The sequence below is a fragment of the Triticum aestivum genome, chromosome 7A (assembly GCF_018294505.1).
Source record: "Triticum aestivum cultivar Chinese Spring chromosome 7A, IWGSC CS RefSeq v2.1, whole genome shotgun sequence".
Lineage (NCBI taxonomy): Eukaryota > Viridiplantae > Streptophyta > Magnoliopsida > Poales > Poaceae > Triticum > Triticum aestivum.
The window spans coordinates 168,017,257-168,037,830 of NC_057812.1; the positions used below are offsets into that span (position 1 = coordinate 168,017,257).

Below are 20,574 nucleotides of genomic sequence, written 5' to 3' on the forward strand. Positions count from 1 at the left end.
GGTGCACCCCTGCAGGGAAGTTAATTTATTCGAATAGCCGTGATCTTCGGTAACAGGACGACTTGGAGTTGTACCTTGACCTTATGACGACTAGAACCGGATACTTAATAAAACACACCCTTCCAAGTTCCACAGACAACCCGGTGATCGTTTTTCCACAGGGCGACGAGGGGAGGATCGCCGGGTAGGATTATGCTATGCGATGCTACTGGAGATGCTACTTGGAGATGCTACTTGGAAGACTTCAATCTATTCTCTTCTACAGACTACAAGACGGAGGCTGCCAGAAGCGTAGTCTTCGATAGGACTAGCTATCCCCCTCTTATTCTGGCATTCTGCAGTTCAGTCCACCGATATGGCCTCCTTACACATATAACCATGCATATGTAGTGTAGTTCCTTGCTTGCGAGTACTTTGGATGAGTACTCACGGTTGCTTTCTCCCAACTTTTTTCCCCTTTCCTTTCTTTCTGGTTGTCGCAACCAGATGCTGGAGTCCAGGAGCCAGACGCCACCGTCGACGACGACCCCTACTACACCGGAGGTGCCTACTACTACGTGCAGCCCGCTGACGACGATCAGGAGTAGTTAGGAGGATCCCAGGCAGGAGGCCTGCGCCTCTTTCGATCTGTATCCCAGTTTGTGCTAACCTTCTTAAGGCAAACTTGTTTAACTTATGTCTGTACTCAGATATTGTTGCTTCCGCTGACTCGTCTATGATCGAGCACTTGTATTCGAGCCCTCGAGGCCCCTGGCTTGTATTATGATGCTTGTATGACTTATTTTATTTGTAGAATTGTGTTATGATATCTTCCCGTGAGTCCCTGATCTTGATCGTACACAATTGCGTGCATGATTAGTGTACGATTGAATCGGGGGCGTCATAATCTATCTTGCTAAGAAGAAAGAGGCCGGACAAGTAGGGTAATGCTGGTCCGTACGTCCCTTGCGTGACGGTTTCCGTGATTGGCGCTGTGGCGATCGGGAGGCGCTGTGGAGGCGACCCAGGTTCACTCGTCGGCACAGGCGGCAGCGTAGAGAATGTTACCGACCAGACCACAGCCATGCATGGTGATGGATCGCATCGACCGACCGACCTCCCGGGCTATCGATCAAGCCACGGGATCGGGGATCGCAGACGAGCACGCCCCCGCCCCGCTCCCCGTCGACGCCATGTTCCCCGCCGGTCACCACCTCGATGGCATGGGAGGGAGTGGGACCCGTCGAAATCCCCTCGCACCCTGACTCCCTCGCCGGTCTCTCGCATGGCATCGCATCGATCTCCACTCCTCTGCGTGGAGACGTCACCGTACGTCCACCGATGAGGTGGCGGCGCCGCCTACTGCCTCTTGAGTCTTGACTCTCCTGGTCTCCTGACAGGAATTATTTAGTCTTCTTTCTTTCTTTCTTTCCACCACCAACCGTTCCGATTTCTTATTCCTATTTCGGTTCAGTAGCGGACACGGAAGCGGGGCGATATATGCTTCGCGCTCTGCCCTGCAGCATCCTCCGCCCCCTTCCACCCTGAATCAGCAGCAACGCCCTGTCTCCACTCTCCACCTCCCCAGCCGCTACGTGTCCGAGCGCCGACGATCGAGGTGCGGATTACTTGGCTTTATGCCGTCAAGTCACCGTGTTTTCTGCTATTTTGGTCGTTGGACCGGTGCTATTCTTTGTCTTTCTGCTCCTTTTCGTTGAGCTTTTTAAGCGGAAGAACTGAACCGAAACAATTCGGCGTATTAGGTTTTCTTCGTAATCATAGTTGTAGAAACAGAGCATGCAGAGTAACTGGACTAGAACATATGTAATACAGCTGGTGTTGAGAGGAGCTTACATCATGTCATCATCAGTACTAGTAACTACTCCCGAGCTGGTGTTGAGAGGAGCTTACATTCGGAGTAGTAAGCATAGGGGTAGGGGATGAAAAGCTGACCAGTTGCTGGTCATCATAAGCTTACAGTATTTTGTCAATGCAAACAAGCTCTAGGAGAAAACTTGCACTGACGATCTTTGTCCCGAGTATTATTGCAGCCTTCAAGATAGTTACTACAAATATTATTAGGAATTTAGGATGGATATTTTGGGTCTGCACAAAGTCCAAACGAACATGATGGTGAAGTACTTTGCAATTTTTCATAATCGAGTCGCCGTCACTACATATACTACACATGTTTCCCCGGTTCTTCGTGAATTCTTCTGTCTTCTGAGCCAACTTAGTTGACATTTGTATTTCATCCCGTGCAGCAGCAGCAGCATCTCAGGATCCATCCATATCCACTAGCAAACTGGGGACGATGGCGTTCAAGAAGGATGATAACTTCGGAGAATGGTACTCCGAGGTGTGTTTTCTTACCTTCTTTGGCCCTTGCCGTCTTGGTGAGGCTTGCCAAGTCGATTTGGGCTTAATACAAAGCGAAAGTGAAGTGTAATATAGGGGCCATGATTAAGGCGCTGAAAGAAGCCCCGGACAAGATTTGATATGATTAAGGCTCCGTTAATATCTGTTATGGTCGATAGCTTAAAATTTGTGACTTCGTCAACAAATACTACCGAGATTGGTTCACTTGCTTTTTTGGTGTTTTGTTACAGTTTTTGCTCTTGAATGCGACATATTACATTGGTTCACCTGTCGCCTTGATGTTGGTGCAGTCGTGCTCTCTGAATTATTCTTGGTTTAATACTCATTTTCTCATTTAGTTCGTTTTCTCGAAAGAGAAAAGGAAAACTTGATTTTCTGTGCACTAGTTGGATGATTTCAGATACCAAAATTCAGATAATATCCCGTTCTTGCTAGGGGGGGTCTTATCTGAAGCTTTGTTGTTTCTTTGTGCAGGTTGTTGTTAACAGTGAAATTATTGAGTATCATGACATCTCTGGCTGTTATATTTTGAGGCCGTGGGCGATGGAGATCTGGGAATTGCTGAAAGTGAGTTTTATGCTATGAAATTCAGTTAATTGAGATGTTTTTTTATGGACTGTTAGTATTTTCCCTTCTTTGCAATTAAATACAAATATGCTTTGTTGCAAGTTTTGTAAATGTCATTTTCTGTGGTGATGAAAGAAAGGCATCTCTATATGTAGAGACTTATTTTTACTGCCATCTGAAGCTTGATTTGTCAAGCATATGCCTTGTCTTCTTTCTTTTTAATCATTATTATGGTGATAATTTGAACTTAATTTGTCCAGTTAACTTATCGACATTTGATATGCTGAGCTGCAATCCCCCTTACGCACTTAGATATGTGATACCATATTTATTTCAGCATTAGGAATATAAGTTTCACTTCTCTTCGTCAGTCTATGGCTGTATTGTATTCAACTTTTGTTGCATCAGCCTCTCTCATCAGTACCTTCTAACTCTGAATTATGTAGATTTATATCGTTGGCTGCACCGGAATCCTCATTGTTTGTTTCATATTATTTTATCTTATCAAGTGACATTGACATTATTATTATAGCCCCGTTTCTTTTAATAACCGATATGTAATTTTTGTGCAGGAATTCTTTGATGCAGAAATAAAAAAACTGAAGTTGAAATCTTATTATTTCCCTTTGTTCGTTACTGAGAATGTTGTGCAGAAGAAGAAGGACCACTTTGAGGGCTTTGCTCCTGAGGTGTGCTTTTCTCTCTCGTCCCTTACATTCAGTTCTGTATTTTGCCAGTGACTTCATTTGAAGTGACTTTGTGCTACTCGCATATCCAACATTGAAGTGACTTCATTTGTACGATTAACAACTGAAAGAAAAATAATCTGTATGAAATGATGCATACATGATGCTGGAAAGTTAAATCGTTTTTTTCTTCTTCTTTTGGTGTGGACACTGCCCACAAGAAGTGTTTGGTTCAAATAGAATTTCTAAGGGGTACCAGAAAACCAGAGCTTTATGAATCATCTGAAGGATGCCACTGTTTCCTTTTTCTTCGGCTTTGCTAGAACTCATCTAGCTGAGTTTTAGTTATGTCTCATTCACTTTTATAGCCATTGGATTGATACTATAAGATGCGTGTGTGCTGACGTGGTTTGTAGTACTATTTCTATTTGTTTTTGTTTTCAGGTGAATGAGACCAAATTATATCTCATCTAGATGAGTTCTAGGCACTCCCCTTTTTCTTTCTTTCTTCTTTTGGTTAAATGCGAGGTAACTGGACCTGAACCACTCATATTTATTTGTGAAATTTGGTGCACAAGTCTCATGAAGAAACTCCCTGAGCACCTTATTCCTTATGAAGCTGTTGTACTTAGGAAACGTTGCTGTTGTAAAGACAATTTAAATTCAACGAACTCGATAATATCCCTTTATAGAAGACCTTGAATGGATGATTAATGAAGAATGTGTCCTGTCAAGCTGTCAAAACTCCAAACTAGTTTGGTGCTGACTATGAGGCTTGTTTGCAACACGTGTCACTGCCTCTCAAGGAACTTCCACCAGAGTTCAGTCAGACCAATAAGATTGTGTAAATCAGTGGCTGCAATTAACATTTTGCGTGCGGCTTTTAGTCCATCAGTGCTACATAAATATGTTATTTCTTTAATTAAATGTGTGCGATGATCCTAAAAAGCCGTGTCATATTTTTATTAAGCTTCTATTTGATGCTTTATCCATTCTCTTATTGCCCTTTGGTCAGTTATGTAAAAAGGTAAGTACTAAGTAAACCATTAATTTGTTTTCCAGGTGGCATGGGTTACTAAAACAGGAAATTCTGAGCTGGAAGCTCCTATTGCAATCCGTCCCACGAGTGAGACGGCCATGTATCCATACTTCGCTAAATGGATAAGAAGCCATCGGAACTTACCTTTGAGATGCAACCAGTGGTGCAGCGTTGTTCGATGGGAGTGTAGCAATCCAATTCCTTTAATAAGGTAGCTCCTTGTTTGGTGCCTGGTGGCCTATTACGTTTGTGCACTTCTCCCATTCTGCTTATCTTCTGTAGTGCCTACAAGATTGCCATTATTGTCTTTTTAGTTATTACTAGTAATAGTGAATGCAAAATATTCATTTATGTGCGAATGAAATAAATACAGTAGCAAAGTGGCTGCTGAAATATTAGTTGCCGGAGTACTAGGGCCAGGGACATCTGTTTCTTTGAATCATAGAATAGCTCTCTAGCAAATACTTTGTTGCCAACTCTGTTTTCTCGAATGTCAACATTTTGAACGAAAGGACCAAAGGAAGATTGGTAAATAAGACTCGTACAACTTGGACTTTCACAGAATTGTTTCAGCCCGGTTACTTTATAATTCCAACCTTATATGGTATCTACAACCACCAATCATACTGTTCTGCTACAATAGCCATCTGATGCTCGCTAACTCAAGAACTATGACAATTTTAAAAAAATCTTCAATATAGTGAAATAATGCAAATTCCATGCACCTTATGTTTCTGCAAAGGCGCATGATGATGGCTGCATCCATTCGGACTTTTCTTACCCACATAAAATTCTCTAACATTCTGCAACTGTTCTACTCAGGAGCCGCGAATTTCTTTGGCAAGAAGGGCTTACAGTTTTTGCAACTAAAGAGGAGTCAGATGAAGAGGTATTAACTACTTATTTATGTACTGTTTTAATATTGGTTTGTTATGAACTAGCGCTGGTTTACTGGGTTGGTTTTAACCCAATATGAATTATGAAGGGAACAAATGTAGCGACCAAACCTCAAACAGTCTGATCTCTGTGCTCAGGTGTCATCCCTGGATCAGTAATGCTGACACCACACAGTACTCGGAGGATTTATAACAGAGGAGCAATCACACACTTATTACATTGAGTGTCTCAATAGAGAACTTATTACAATAAATATGGCTTAAGGTCATCTAATAACTATAACAGTGGAAGGCTTGAAAGATAAGTGAGTCCATCAACTCCAACGGCATCACTGAGTATAGAACCACGACCTAAAACTCCTTAATCGTCGTCTGAAAAGTCTGCAACATTAACATTGCAGCCCGAAACGGGTCAGCACATGGAATATGCTGGTAAAGTAACACATAGAGAGTAATGGAATGAAACAGCTATACTATATGCATATTTGGCTGGTGGAAAGCTCTGTGGTTACTGTTTTGCGAAAAGCCAATTTTTCCCTACTGCAAAGGAATACATTTTATTTAACTATCATGGTAGTTGTTAAACATTGAGAATGGTTGACAGCATCCTCAATCCCAATTAAGCATCATCATTAAACAAAACCTAACAAAATTAATTTTTAGAGTAACATGTTGAGATTCACATGATAATCCAAGTACTAGATACTCAAGTTGTCCATAACCGGGGACACGGCTAACCATGATTAGTTTATACACTCTGCAGAGGTTTGCGCACTTTTCCCCACAAGACTCGATCACCTCCGTTTGGTTTCTCGCACTACATGGTGTTTGAGAAACGGATGACCGAGACATAGTCTTTCAGAAGCGCTAGCACCTTACGATGGATAGACCGTTACACCTACTTTCCCCTATATCTGCTAGTCTAACCTGTAAGAGTTCGCATGACTTAATCAACTATGCTAGAGCCCATAATAGCTTGTGGCTGCACACGGAAGTTTCTAGTATGAAAAATCTCATGATCCCTTTGGGCCTGGGTGGCGGTCCATAAAGAAAAACAGGCAATCCTGGAATACCCAGGTACCTCAACCCACCCAGATGTGTGTTTAAGTTGCCACCTTAGATAAACCATTAATTAACAAACTCACATCTGTCATGGATATCACTCACCCAATCCACGTCTACTAGCATAGCATGGCAATAGTAATCAAACGTAAAAATAACTCCCAAAGGTTTGATAATACAACAGGTAATAGGTACTACCTCAACTACTTCCCATCCCACAATTTAATTAGATCCTAATCATGCAATGTTTGAGGATTGATATAATGCAATAAAACTGGGTAGTAGGAGGTATGATCAAAGTGTTACTTGCATTGCTGATGATTCGCGAAACCTAGAGATTCGAAGTAACAGGCGGCGCACTCCGGGTATTCTATCGCAGACAAACAAACAAGCATACAATAAGTATTCATCTAATGCATGGGTAAAACTCAAATAAGAGATCTAACCAGAAGGTTCAACTTAAGAACTCCGGTTTGCAAAAAGAATCAAATCAAACGAAGCAACGAAAGTCAAACGGCAAAAGAAACAAGCTTCGTTTACTATTCTGGATCTAGGGCAATTTTTACAGTGGCAAAAACTTGTTTAAGTTGGTTAAACGGATAGAGAGTTTCGAGACGAAACTCCAGGCGCTTGAATCGCCTGATTCCGATAAACGAGCGAAAAATTATACTAAAACGAAAATCGGATGAGGAATCGCGATCAAAAAAATCGCGGATTTAATCCGAGAAAAAGAAGAACGACGAACGTTCGCTAGAACGAACGAACGGACGAACGCTCGCTAAATAAATAAACCGGAAAAACCGATCTATTTTAAGAAAAATGAAACTAAAAAAATAAAACCGCGACCCCTTTTTTCTCTCTTCTTTTTTTTACCTCGGGAGGCGGGTCGGCGGCGGTAGGCGCATGAATCGAGGCGCGGCTAGGGTTAGGGTTGGTGGCGGCTCTGGTGGGCTGGGGCGGCTCGGGCGGCGGCTATTTAAAGGCTGCCCCCGGGCGGAGTCCCGCTCGGGTACGGCCCAAAGTCGGTTCGCGTTTTTTTAGTTATTCGCGCAGAAAAACAAATAAAAGAAATACTAAACGGACTTTGAAAATCCCGAAATAAATTTCCCCGGACTTCTATAATCAAGCTGCAGAAGGTGAACATTTATTTGGGGCCTAAATGTAATTTTGGAAAACGGACATTTTTCCTAAATTCAAATAAAATAACGAAAAACTCCGAAATAAATTCTTATTTGATTTTATTATTAAATCCTCAATATTTATTTATTTTGGGAAAGTCATTTTATTCCCTCTCTCATATTTTTGTAATAGAAATGATAAAATAATTAAAATCAAATGATCCTATTCGCAAAATTTGAGAAAACTCAAATATGAAAATAACAAAATCTTCAACTCTCTCCGTGGGTCCTTGAGTTGCGTGGAATTTCTAGGATCAAAACCAAAAGCAAATAAATATGATATGCCATGATGATCTAGTGTATAACATTCCAAATTGAGAATTTGGGATGTTACAAACCTAACCCCCTTAAGATGAATCTTGCCCTCGAGATTCGGGTTGGCTAGAAAATAGGTGAGGGTGGTCCTTGAGCAAATCTTCCTCTCGCTCCCAGGTGGCTTCATCCTTCGTGTGGTGGCTCCATTGAACCTTGCAAAACTTGATAACCTTGTTGCGGGTGACTCGACTGGCATACTCTAGAATCTTAACTGGTTTCTTCTCATAGGTCAAATCATTATTCAACTGAATTGCTTCCAATGGCACTGTGTCTCTCAAGGGTATGTCAGCCATCTCCGCGTGGCACTTCTTCAACTGAGAAACGTGGAACACATCATGAACTCCTGACAATCCTTCAGGCAATTCCAACTTGTAGCCCACTTCTCCCATATGTTCCAATACTCGGTATGGTCCTATAAATCATGGCGCTAACTTTTCTTTAACACCAAAGCGCTTTGTTCCCCGAAGTGGGGATACTCGAAGATAAGCTCTATCTCCAACTTCGTAAATTGTCTCCTTGCGTTTAGAATCTACATAACTCTTCTGTCTAGACTGGGCTATCTTAAGCCTATCGCGAATCAATTTCACCTTCTGTTCAGACTCCTTAATCAAGTCAGGTCCAAACAACTGGTGGTCTCCAACTTCATCCCACGTCAAGGGTGTCCTGCACCTCCCTCCGTACAAGGCTTCGAAAGGGGCCATCTTTAAACTGGATTGATAGCTGTTGTTGTAAGAGAACTCTGCATACGGCAAATTCTCGTCCCAACTAGATTCATAATCTAGCGCACAAGCTCTCAGCATGTCCTCCAAAATCTGATTGACTCTCTTGATCTGTCCATTTGTCTGTCGATGAAAAGTTGTGCTGAACTCTAGCCTGGTACCCAAAGTTTCGTGTAACTGATTCCAGAACTTTGAGGTAAACTGGGTTCCTCTATCTGATACTATACTCCTCGGAACTCCATGTAAGCATACAATTCTGGTCATGTATATCTTTGCCAACTTAGCATTGGTGTAAGTGGTCTTTACCGGGATGAAATGAGCTACTTTCGTCAACCGATCAACTACAACCCAAATCGAGTCATAGCATGAACGAGTCCTGGGTAATCCCGTGATAAAATCCATGCCTAACTTATCCCACTTCCATTCGGGTATCAGCAATGGTTGTAGCAATCCTGCTGGCTTCTGATGCTCTGCTTTTACTCTCTGACATACATCACAAACTGCTACATACTCCGCAATATCTTTCTTTATTTCGGTCCACCAGAAAATCTCCTTCAAATCCAAATACATCTTGGTATTTCCTGGGTGAATCGAATACGGTGAATCATGTGCCTCTTGCAGAATCAACTTCCTGATCTCCAGGTCATTGGGCACATAAACACGGTCTTCAAACCATAGGGTGTCGTGCTCATCCTCACGAAATCCTTTAGCCTTTCCTTCGTTTATTTTCTCCTTTATAGAGGCAATCTCCTTGTCAGTCTTCTGAGCTTCTCTGATTCTATCCATCAAAGTTGACTGAATCTCCAATGCTGCTACATAGCCTCTCGGGACTATTTCCAAACATAACTCTCGAAGATTTTCGACTAACTCCCTTGGTAATTCTCCCGTCATTAGGGTGTTGACGTGGCTCTTACGGCTTAATGCGTCAGCTACTACGTTAGCCTTTCCGGGATGGTAATGCAATCTCATATCATAATCCTTGATGAGCTCCAACCGTCTCCTTTGTCTGAGGTTCAACTCCTTCTGCGTGAAAATGTACTTCAAACTCTTGTGATCCGTGTACACCTCACAATGATTTCCAATGAGGAAATGTCTCCAAGTCTTCAGTGCATGCACTACGGCTGCTAACTCCAAATCATGCGTAGCATAATTCAACTCGTGAGGTTTAAGCTGTCTTGAGGCATATGAAACAACTCTCCCTTCCTGCATAAGCACTTCTCCAAGTCCTCGACGTGAAGCGTCGCAGTACACCTCATAATCCTTGGTCTGGTCTGGCAAAATCAACACGGGTGAAGTAACCAAGCATTTCTTCAACTCCTGGAAACTAGCCTCACACTCCTCAGTCCATATGAACTTGGTATCCTTTTTCAACAACTCCGTCATAGGCTTCGCAATCTTTGAGAAATTCTCAATGAATCTCCGGTAGTATCCTGCGAGTCCAAGAAAACTCCGGATCTCTCCAACTGTGGTTGGTGCTTCCCACTTGGTCACGGTATCAACTTTAGTGGGATCTACTAATATATCTTCTCCGGATATAACGTGTCCGAGAAATCCTACTTCCTTCAACCAAAACTCACATTTGCTGAACTTGGCATACAACTGATGTTCTCTGAGCTTCTCAAGTACCAATCGCAAATGCTCCTTATGCTCCTCTTCACTTTTCGAGTAAACCAGAATATCATCAATGAACACCACGATAAACTTATCCAAGAACTCCATAAACACTTTGTTCATTATGTTCATAAAATAGGCAGGTGCGTTAGTCAGACCAAATGATATAACGGTATACTCGTACAGCCCATACCTGGTGGTAAAAGCTGTCTTAGGTATATCCTGTTCTCGAATCTTCAACTGGTGGTATCCTGATCGTAGATCGATCTTGGAAAACACCTTAGCTCCTTGCAATCGATGAAACAGATCATTGATCATTGGTAGTGGGTACTTGTTCTTGATGGTTACTTCATTCAATCCTCGATAATCAACAACCATCCTTAACGATCCATCCTTTTTCTCCACTAGAAGTACTGGTGATCCCCAAGGCGACGAACTTGGGCGAATGTATCCTTTATCCAATAACTCCTTAATTTGCTTCTTAATTTCCACCAAATCCTTTGCAGACATCCTGTATGGTCTCTTTGATATTGGCCCTGTGCCTGGCAATAGCTCAACCAAAAACTCAATATCTCTATCCGGTGGCAATGCCTGGCAACTCTTCTGAAAATACTTTAGGGAAATCCCTTACCATTGGTACCTCCTCCTGCACAACTCTTGTTAAACAATTTACTTGAGTCCCTTTTGGCACATGTCGGGATACATACTTGATCCTTCTCCCTTCTGGGGTAGTAAGCAAAATTGTCTTACTGGCGCAATCAATGTTTCCTCCGTACATCGATAGCCAATCCATACCCAGAATTACATCCAATCCTTGTGATTCCAAAATGATTAAATCTGAGGGAAACACATGCCTACCAATACTCAATGGCACTTGAAAACATCCTTAACTGGCCATATACTCCGCTCCTGGTGAGCTTACTAGCATAGGTGTTCTAAGAACCTTAGTGGGCAGGTTATACTTATCCACAAATCCCCTTGATATGTATGAATGCGATGCACCAGTATCAAAAAGAACGAGTGCAGTAATTGACTTAACCAAAAACTTACCGATTACGGTATCTGGCTGCTCTTCAACCTCCTCCACGTTAACGTGGTTCACCTGTCCCCTGTTGAAAGGGTTCGGCTTCTTCCCAGAGCTTCCATTGCCATTCTGGCCTTCAGGACATTCATTGGCATAATGTCCGGTCTTCTGGCACTTAAAGCAAGTGACTTGGCTCAGGTCCTTCTTGGCTGGGGTTGATGGGTTGGTACGGTTCTGGCCGTTGCTTCTTTCATTGCCATTACCATTCTTGGTGCCGTTGTGATTGTGCGAGCTACCTCCTTCATGGGTATGCTGAAAATGTCCTCCCGGTCTAGGGGTAAAACGTGGCTTCTGTTGGGCTCCAGAATTGTACTTCCTCTTGCAGTTCTCAATTTGCTGCTGCTTGCCTTCAATCATAAGAGCACAGTCTACCAACTCCTGGTAGTTGTTGAAGGTTGCTACCATCAACTGCATGCTCAACTCATCATTCAGTCCTTTCAGAAACTTCTCCTGCTTAGCTGCATCCGTAACAACGTCATCTTGGGCATAACGTGCTAATTTACTAAAGTCCTCCACATACTGGCCAACTGTCCGTCCTCCCTAATGCAAGTTGCGAAACTCACGCTTCTTCATGGCCATAGCTCCTGCTGAAACATGGGCAGTTCGAAAAGCCTGCTGAAACTGGTCCCATGTGACAGTGTCGACAGGGAAAGTGGCTGTGAAATTCTCCCACCATGATGCTGTTGGTCGTTCAAGTTGATGTGCGGCAAACTTCACCTTCTCCGTATCTGTGCATCCTGCTGTGGTCAACTCTCTAGCTGTCTTGCGGAGCCAATCTTCTGCTACTATCGGCTCGGTGCTACTGGAAAACACCGGCGGATTCAGCCTAAGAAAACGGGCTAAGTGATCAACAGGTGGTGGTGGTTTGTTGTTGTTGTTCCCCTGATTCTGATTCTGGACTAGCAACTGCATCAATGTGTTCTGCTGCTGGATCAACTGGGTGAGCTCCGGTGGAAAGGTAAATCCGGGGTCACATCTCAGAGGCATCTGAGGGTTTACAAAAGATGAGATTTAGAATAGAGGGGGTCTAAAGAGAAAACACTACCCATATGCACATGAGGCAAAAGCAAACAATTCACTTCATTCAATCAAACAAGGGCATACAATTGATCTAACTATCGCAAAAGTGCTTCAGACTACTGTATTTACATGGTGGACTGCTACTACTGATGAGGTGGTCTACTAGAAATATTCTTCGGTTGCAGACTCCATGATATCTGCTCCAGCTTCATCAACATAGTCATCATCGCTATCATCTGGATCCGAGTCGGTGTCGTCGATGATGATGTAGTCTTCTGGGCGAATCTCATTGGGTTCTTCGTCTTCATCTACTGGTATAGGGCCTCCCATAAATATTCCGATCTTCTTGATCAGATCGTCATTCTTCTCCACTAATACTTCTATTTCCTCTTCATAATCTTCACGTGTAGCCTTGAGTTCTTCCTCCAGTTCCTTGATTTTTGTCCTTGCCTTCTTCAGGTCTATCATGTCGGTGCACATCTGGTTCTCCTGTCGTCGAATGTGCTGGTTTAACTCCTGGATAAAAGCTGCAATTGATCTATCCTTCCTGGTGCTGATCATCTCCCAGTGTTCATCTCGGCGCCCACAAATCTGGTAGATAGTATCCTTGAGAACATTGCGGTAGACTTCTCTAATGCGTCCCATGGCGATGTGAGCTGCCATGCTCTTTCTTAGACTCCAAGTTGGTGCATCAAAAGAAAACTCTATGGGCTCAGTGACTGGTATGAACGTCCTTCCTGGAACTTGAACTTGAATCATCCAGCGCTCTTCTTCAGGTAAGGTGGCATTGTAGGTTCCGGTGAAGCTTGGTACTCCTATGTTCAAGTATCTAGTGACTTCCTTCAAGTGACGTCCAAAGGGTGTATCGTCATCCGGTTGCCTGAACTTGTTCCTTGCATCCGCCATCCTAAAGAGTAGAAAAGATGAGAGGTCAGAAGAGAAGAGAGTGAATAGTGATCTAGATCTTTAGCTTAGTGGTTGTGTCCTACAGTCAGCGTATGCTCTGATACCATCTCTGTAGCGACCAGACCTCAAACAGTCTGATCTTTGTGCTCAGGTGTCATCCCTGGATCAGTAATGCTGACACCACATAGTACTTGGAGGATTTATAACAGAGTAGCAATCACACACTTATTACATTGAGTGTCTCAATAGAGAACTTATTACAATAAATATGGCTTAAGGTCATCTAATAACTATAACAGCGGAAGGCTTGGAAGATAAGTGAGTCCATCAACTCCAACGGCATCACTGAGTATAGAACTACGACCTAAAACTCCTTAATCGTCATCTGAAAAGTCTGCAACATTAACGTTGCAGCCCGAAACGGGTCAGCACATGGAATATGCTGGTAAAGTAACACATAGAGAGTAATGGAATGAAACAGCTATACTATATACATATTTGGCTGGTGGAAAGCTCTATGGTTACTGTTTTGCGAAAAGCCAAATTTTCCCTACTGCAAAGGAATAAATTTTATTTAACTATCATGGTAGTTGTTAAACATTGAGAATGGTTGACAGCATCCTCAATCCCAATTAAGCATCATCATTAAACAAAACCCAACAAAATTAATTTTTAGAGTAATATGTTGAGATTCACATGATAATCCAAGTACTAGATACTCAAGCTGTCCATAACCGGGGACACGGCTAACCATGATTAGTTTATACACTCTGCAGAGGTTTGCGCACTTTTCCCCACAAGACTCGATCGCCTCCGTTTGGTTTCTCGCACTACATGGTGTTTGAGAAACGGATGACCGAGACATAGTCTTTCAGAAGCGCTAGCACCTTACGATGGATAGACCGTTACACCTACTTTCCCCTACATCTGCTAGTCTACCCTGTAAGAGTTCGCATGACTTAATCAACTATGCTAGAGCCCATAATAGCTTGTGGCTACACACGGAAGTTTCTAGTATGAAAAGTCTCATGATCCCTTTGGGCCTGGGTGGCGGTCCATAAAGAAAAACAGGTAATCCTGGAATACCCAGGTACCTCAATCCATCCAGATGTGTGTTTAAGTTGCCACCTTAGATAAACCATTAATTAACAAACTCACATCTGTCATGGATATCACTCACCCAATCCACGTCTACTAGCATAGCATGGCAATAGTAATCAAACGTAAAAATAACTCCCAAAGGTTTGATAATACAACAGGTAATAGGTACTACCTCAACTACTTCCCATCCCACAATTTAATTAGATCCTAATCATGCAATGTTTGAGGATTGATATAATGCAATAAAACTGGGTAGTAGGAGGTATGATCAAAGTGTTACTTGCCTTGCTGATGATCCGCGAAACCTAGAGATTCGAAGTAACAGGCGGCGCACTCCGGGTATTCTATCGCAGACAAACAAACAAGCATACAATAAGTATTCATCTAATGCATGGGTAAAACTCAAATAAGAGATCTAACCAGAAGGTTCAACTTAAGAACTCCGGTTTGCAAAAAGAATCAAATCAAACGAAGCAACGAAAGTCAAACGGCAAAAGAAACAAGCTTCGTTTACTATTCTGGATCTAGGGCAATTTTTATAGTGGCAAAAACTTGTTTAAGTTGGTTAAACGGATAGAGGGTTTCGAGACGAAACTCCAGGCGCTTGAATCGCCTGATTCCGATAAACGAGCGAAAAATTATACTAAAACGAAAATCGGATCAGGAATCGCGATCAAAAAAATCGCGGATTTAATCCGAGAAAAAGAAGAACGACGAACGTTCGCTAGAACGAACGAACGGACGAACGCTCGCTAAATAAATAAACCGGAAAAACCGATCTACTTTAAAAAAATGAAACTAAAAAAATAAAACCGCGACCCCTTTTTTCTCTCTTCTTTTTTTTACCTCGGGAGGCGGGTCGGCGGCGGTAGGCGCACGAATCGAGGCGCGGCTAGGGTTAGGGTTGGCGGCGGCTCTGGTGGGCTGGGGCGGCTCGGGCGGCGGCTATTTAAAGGCTGCCCCCGGGCGGAGTCCCGCTCGGGTACGGCCCAAAGTCGGTTCGCGTTTTTTTTTAGTTATTTGCGCAGAAAAACAAATAAAAGAAATACTAAACGGACTTTAAAAATCCTGAAATAAATTTCCCCGGACTTCTAAAATCAAGCCGCACAAGGTGAACATTTATTTGGGGCCTAAATGTAATTTTGGAAAACGGACATTTTTCCTAGATTCAAATAAAATAACGAAAAACTCCGAAATAAATTCTTATTTGATTTTATTATTAAATCCTCAATATTTATTTATTTTGGGAAAGTCATTTTATTCCCTCTCTCATATTTTTGTAATAGAAATAATTGATGATAAAATAATTAAAATCAAATGATCCTATTCGCAAAATTTGAGAAAGCTCAAATATGAAAATAACGAAATCCCCAACTCTCTCCGTGGGTCCTTGAGTTGCGTGGAATTTCTAGGATCAAAACCAAAAGCAAATAAATATGATATGCCATGATAATCTAGTGTATAATATTCTAAATTGAAAATTTAGGATGTTACAACAAATGACTAGTCTGAAGCAGCGCAGCAGCTGACCTAGTTTAGCGTATGAAGCTATACGATACGAAACGTCTATTATGGATTAAAAAATATCATTGTTTAAATTACATCATCGGAAAGTTGAAACTCATATAACGTCACTCTTTCATATCTCAAACACAAATAATCTTATTTTTATGTAAGTAATTTTTCCCAATAACTAGTTGCTCAAGTCCTCGCGTATCAAAGGCATACTCGAATGAACGAAATATTGCTGTGTTCATTATAAGGTGTGTTTGATAAAATGATTCTATGCCAACCTACATGTGGAATTTCAATGTTCACAATTTTATCAGGTTCTCCGTATATTGGAACTCTACCGAAGGATATATGAAGAATTTTTAGCAGTTCCAGTGTCCAAAGGGAGGAAAAGTGAGATGGAAAAATTCGCTGGTGGACTTTATACAGCTAGTGTTGAGGTATTGATATGAGAACTTTGCTAGATTTAGCTTTCTTAAAGCTGTCCTAGTAAGAAGGCTAGCTGTATGTTTATTTTCAGGCCTTCATTCCAAACACTGGCCGTGGTATACAAGCCGCAACTTCAAATTGTCTTGGTCAAAACTTTGCAAAGAAGTTTGAAATCTTTTTCGAGGATGAGAATGATCCCGCTCAAAAAAAGAAAGAGAAGAACAAAAGGTCCTTGGTGTGCCAGAATTCTTGGGCGTACACCACCCGCTCGGTAATTCTTACCCTCTACTTGATATGGGTTTCTATTTCTTTCTCTGTTTTACTTTCTTCTGAATGCTGAAGTGTTGGAAATGACAATGACGGTTTTCATATATTATACATATGTACTTACCTGATTATACATCTTGCTGGTTGATGTAAATTATTTGATTAGCTTATCAATTCACTTTGTAAGAACAACAGGTGGCAAAATAGGTACATGGCATTTATGACATACTCACTCCGTAAACTAATATAAGAGCGTTTAGATCACTACTTTAGTAATCTAAACGCTCTTATATTAGTTTACAGAGGGAGTACATGCTGTCAATTCTATACATGCATAGCTACTTTCTTTCAAAAGTATCCTCTTAGCACTGCCAAAGCATTCACGTATCAATAGTAGGAAATGGTAAGGTGGGGAATGCTGGTATACATCTGGGTGTAATTTTCACGACGAAAAAAGAACACCCAGTCAGTGCGAAGCCGCGCGTGAGAGCCCGCTCCCCTCTCGCGACCGCCCCGCTCCTAGGGTTCCCTCGCCGCCGCCGGCGGCGCGGGGCCGCCGCCGCGGCTAGAGCCCGCTCCCTACCCCTCCCCTACCCCTCCCTTCCCTTCCCCGTACCCCCGCGTCGCCTCCCCGAGTGGGGCGACCGGGGGCCCCTTTGCCGCTCCTCTCCAGCGCCCCTCCCCCGCCCCTGCCTCCTCCCGCCGCCGCCAGCGAGCGCCACCGGGCCTCGGCCGCGTGGTGCTGGCGGCGGCGGGCCTACCCTTTCCCCGCGCGCGGTTCCCTCCTGCTCGGACGGTGGTGGCCTGCGGCGGTGCTCCTCGGTCTGCATCGGTGCGGCCCCTCGATGGTGGTGCCGCGGGCCCGGTGGCTCTCGACGCGGCGGTGCGGCCGGTGGGCGGCGTGGTGGCGTTGTGGCTGGCGGCGCCCGCCCAGCGCAGATCTGGGCCCTTTTGGGCCCATCTGGGTTGGGGCGGGCCGGTGGCTTGGTGCTCGGCGGCGAAGTTCCTTGGTGGTGGCGGTCTCGGGCGGTGAGGACTTCGTTGGCCGGCGTGCTGCAGCGTGGTGACAGGACTGTCCGGGTCCATGTGGGCCCGGCCGGGCCATCGAGGCCTGGCAAGTCCTCGTCACTGCGTCCGGTCGGCTCCGCTGTGGCGGTGGAGGCTGTCCCCTCCTTCCGGTCGAGTTGAGGTCGCTCCCGTGGCTGGTGTCTCCTCTTCCTCTCCAAGCCTCGTGTTGACAGCTCCAGTGAAGCGGGGAGGGTTGTCCGGTAATCATGGTGGCACAAGCTGGTGGGTGGCTGAGGAGGTGGTGCATTTCGAAATGCCTGAGGTGGAGGTGGTGGTTGTGGATCGGGAGAAATCCCTGTCGGCCTGGCCGGCACCGATGCGATGACGCCTGCGGGAGCCGTCGGACCTTTCTGAGGGCATCGGGTATACCCCTTCCCCACTATCCCTCGCATACCGGGGGAAACCCTAGAACTTGTTCGGGCAACAGCGGCGGCATCGTCGCACTCCCTCTTGAGGATGTTGCTTGGGGCGCGGCGCTTCGGGATGCTGGGAGCGTGGTGGTACTTCTTCGGAGGGTGCAGCGGTTACCGGACTTCCCTTCTTCGTTGATCTGCCGTGTCGGCATTTATTTCTCTTTCTTCTTGTTGTTTTTCTTTTGGGCTTATCTGTGCTGCGGCCCCAGCGAGTTGGATGTATCGGGTGTTTGCTTTATAATATAAAGCGGGGGAAACCATTTTTCTTAATTTTCACGACAACTGTTTTTGATATTGTAACTAACTAGACACTTCTGTGTAGTGGCAGCTGGACAGTTGGTAGTTAGTGTTCTGTTTTATTTTCTCATCAAGTTGAGAATTTTGGTGCTAATTCAGCGGGCTGTGAATAACCATGTGGTAATCTTGGCAATATTGTGGGGTGTTCTATATGTTGTCGGAAAATGTATTGCATGTGTACAATTATTTTGTGTCTGAAATATCCCATCCGAATGTTCCACCTAAATTATGTTCAGATATCTAATCATATGCAGCACTTATGGTCTTCTTGCAGATTGGGGTGATGGTGATGACCCATGGCGATGACAAGGGCTTAGTGCTGCCACCAAGGGTGGCACCTATCCAGGTCATAGTTATTCCTGATCCATTAGAGGATGCGGACACGACGGCTATTAACGAAGCATGCGAGACGATTGTATGCACTCTAAACCAAGCTGGGATTCGCGCAGACTTGGATACTCGTGAGAACTACTCTCTGGAATGGAAATATTCTCACTGGGAAATGAAAGGTGTTCCCCTGAGAATCGAGATAGATCTGAAAGATCTGGCAAACAAGCAGGTACCTGGAGTTGTCAGCATACAGTTTTTTACAGAGTTAACAAAGATTTGTCATCATGTCATGAACATCCATTCTGCGGGTTATTCAAACACATAATCTTTTGTCTTTTCAGGTGCGCGTCGTCCGGCGAGACAATGGTGCAAAGGTTGATATTCTTTCGACCGATTTGGTTGAGCATGTAAAGGTGTTGCTGGATGGGATTCAAGATAGCTTGTTTCAAACAGCCAAGCAGAAGAGAGATGCTTGCATTGAAGTCGTCTACACTTGGGACGAATTCACAGCAGCTTTGAATGACAAGAAGCTGATCTTGGCTCCATGGTGCGATGAAGAGGTAAGTGAAGGCCTTCTCCACGTATATTATATTCTGCATCGTTGTAATAGGGTTTCCCCTCAGCATGTTTATCACTCAATTTCTTGCCTTCGGTGCAGGAGGTTGAGAAGGACGTGAGGGCTCGGACCGAAGGCAATCTCGGCTCTGCCAAAACATTGTGTGCTCCATTCGATCAACCAGATCTTCCAGAAGGTATATACGGTATCAGATTTCCTAAAATTTCAGTGCAGGTGGGCTACGTTTTAGGTTTCTGTTTTGCTGATGTTCGTGGCTCTGATCGTCTGCATGTGGTATGTTGCGCTGAAATTTTCAGGAACTGTGTGCTTTGCTTCTGGAAAGCCCGCCAAGACCTGGTCGTTTTGGGGCCGCAGCTATTGATTGAATCTTCTCCGTGTGTGCCATGATACCGCCTGCCATGCTGCGGTTCTTTGCCATTCCTTGCCGTTTGGAGAGCCCATTGATTTTGAATAGGCCTGCAATCTTGGACTTCACGCACCCGCGCACGCACACATGCACACATATTTAGCATGCGGTGTTGCTTATTACTAGAGGCTAATGTGCGCTTCGCCGCGCCGTTCTTCACCTGTAGGATTAACTCTTTTTTCTATGTTGGCTTGGGTTTAAATTATGTTATGTTCTTTCATCCATATATATATCGTGTTGGCCTGCTACTGAAGACAATATTGTTCTGAGATAAGAGTGAAGTTGTTAGGTGCATTGTTGTGGAGTCCTTCTATGTTTCCGCCTCGGTGTCAGTTGATGGTGGTTGTATGAGTCCTTTGAGAGCTCTCATTCCATGCTGAAATCGTGGAATTGTTGTTATAAGGCTCACATGGGCCGGCACATGAAGCTCTCGGCTTAGCTCGGCTCCCTATTTCACTTGTTCTCTTAGTTTTTTTCAGTCGCTCCACTGCTAGCTCAGAAAAAAAAAACGGTTATCGTACTTTTTACTTAAAGAAGTTCATTACATCAAAAGTTTATGTACTTTAAAAAGATCTTGGATTTTTATAAAATGAATGTGAATTTAAAAATATCCGTGGATTTCAAATAACATATATGAGTTTGAAAAAATTGAAAATTTAAAATGTTCACAAACTTACAATATGTTCATGAACTTTAAAATTATTCACTAATTAAAATATGGTCATGAGTTCAA

At 43.6% G+C, this 20,574-nt stretch overlaps 1 protein-coding gene across 1 annotated transcript; it reads left to right on the forward strand.

The window, feature by feature from the left end:
- The first annotated feature begins 910 nt into the window (after positions 1-910).
- Positions 911-20,080, forward strand: LOC123151141 (proline--tRNA ligase, cytoplasmic). The gene is made up of 12 exons (XM_044570903.1): positions 911-1,597; positions 2,244-2,338; positions 2,833-2,925; positions 3,498-3,614; positions 4,674-4,861; positions 5,473-5,539; positions 16,372-16,494; positions 16,575-16,754; positions 18,803-19,087; positions 19,200-19,418; positions 19,517-19,610; positions 19,732-20,080. Exons 2-12 carry the CDS (start codon positions 2,294-2,296, stop codon positions 19,794-19,796), a joined length of 1,476 nt encoding a protein of 491 aa, XP_044426838.1. The 5' UTR covers positions 911-1,597; positions 2,244-2,293; the 3' UTR covers positions 19,797-20,080.
- The last annotated feature ends 494 nt before the right edge of the window (positions 20,081-20,574 follow it).

Bases quoted from the DNA above. Each gene is read 5' to 3' on its own strand.
- LOC123151141 (XM_044570903.1), top strand. From the start codon at position 2,294: ATGGCGTTCAAGAAGGATGATAACTTCGGAGAATGGTACTCCGAG. The intron at 5,540-16,371 runs GTATTAACTACT...CAATTTTATCAG, and splicing joins AAGAGGAGTCAGATGAAGAG to GTTCTCCGTATATTGGAACT. The intron at 19,088-19,199 runs GTACCTGGAGTT...TTGTCTTTTCAG, and splicing joins AAGATCTGGCAAACAAGCAG to GTGCGCGTCGTCCGGCGAGA.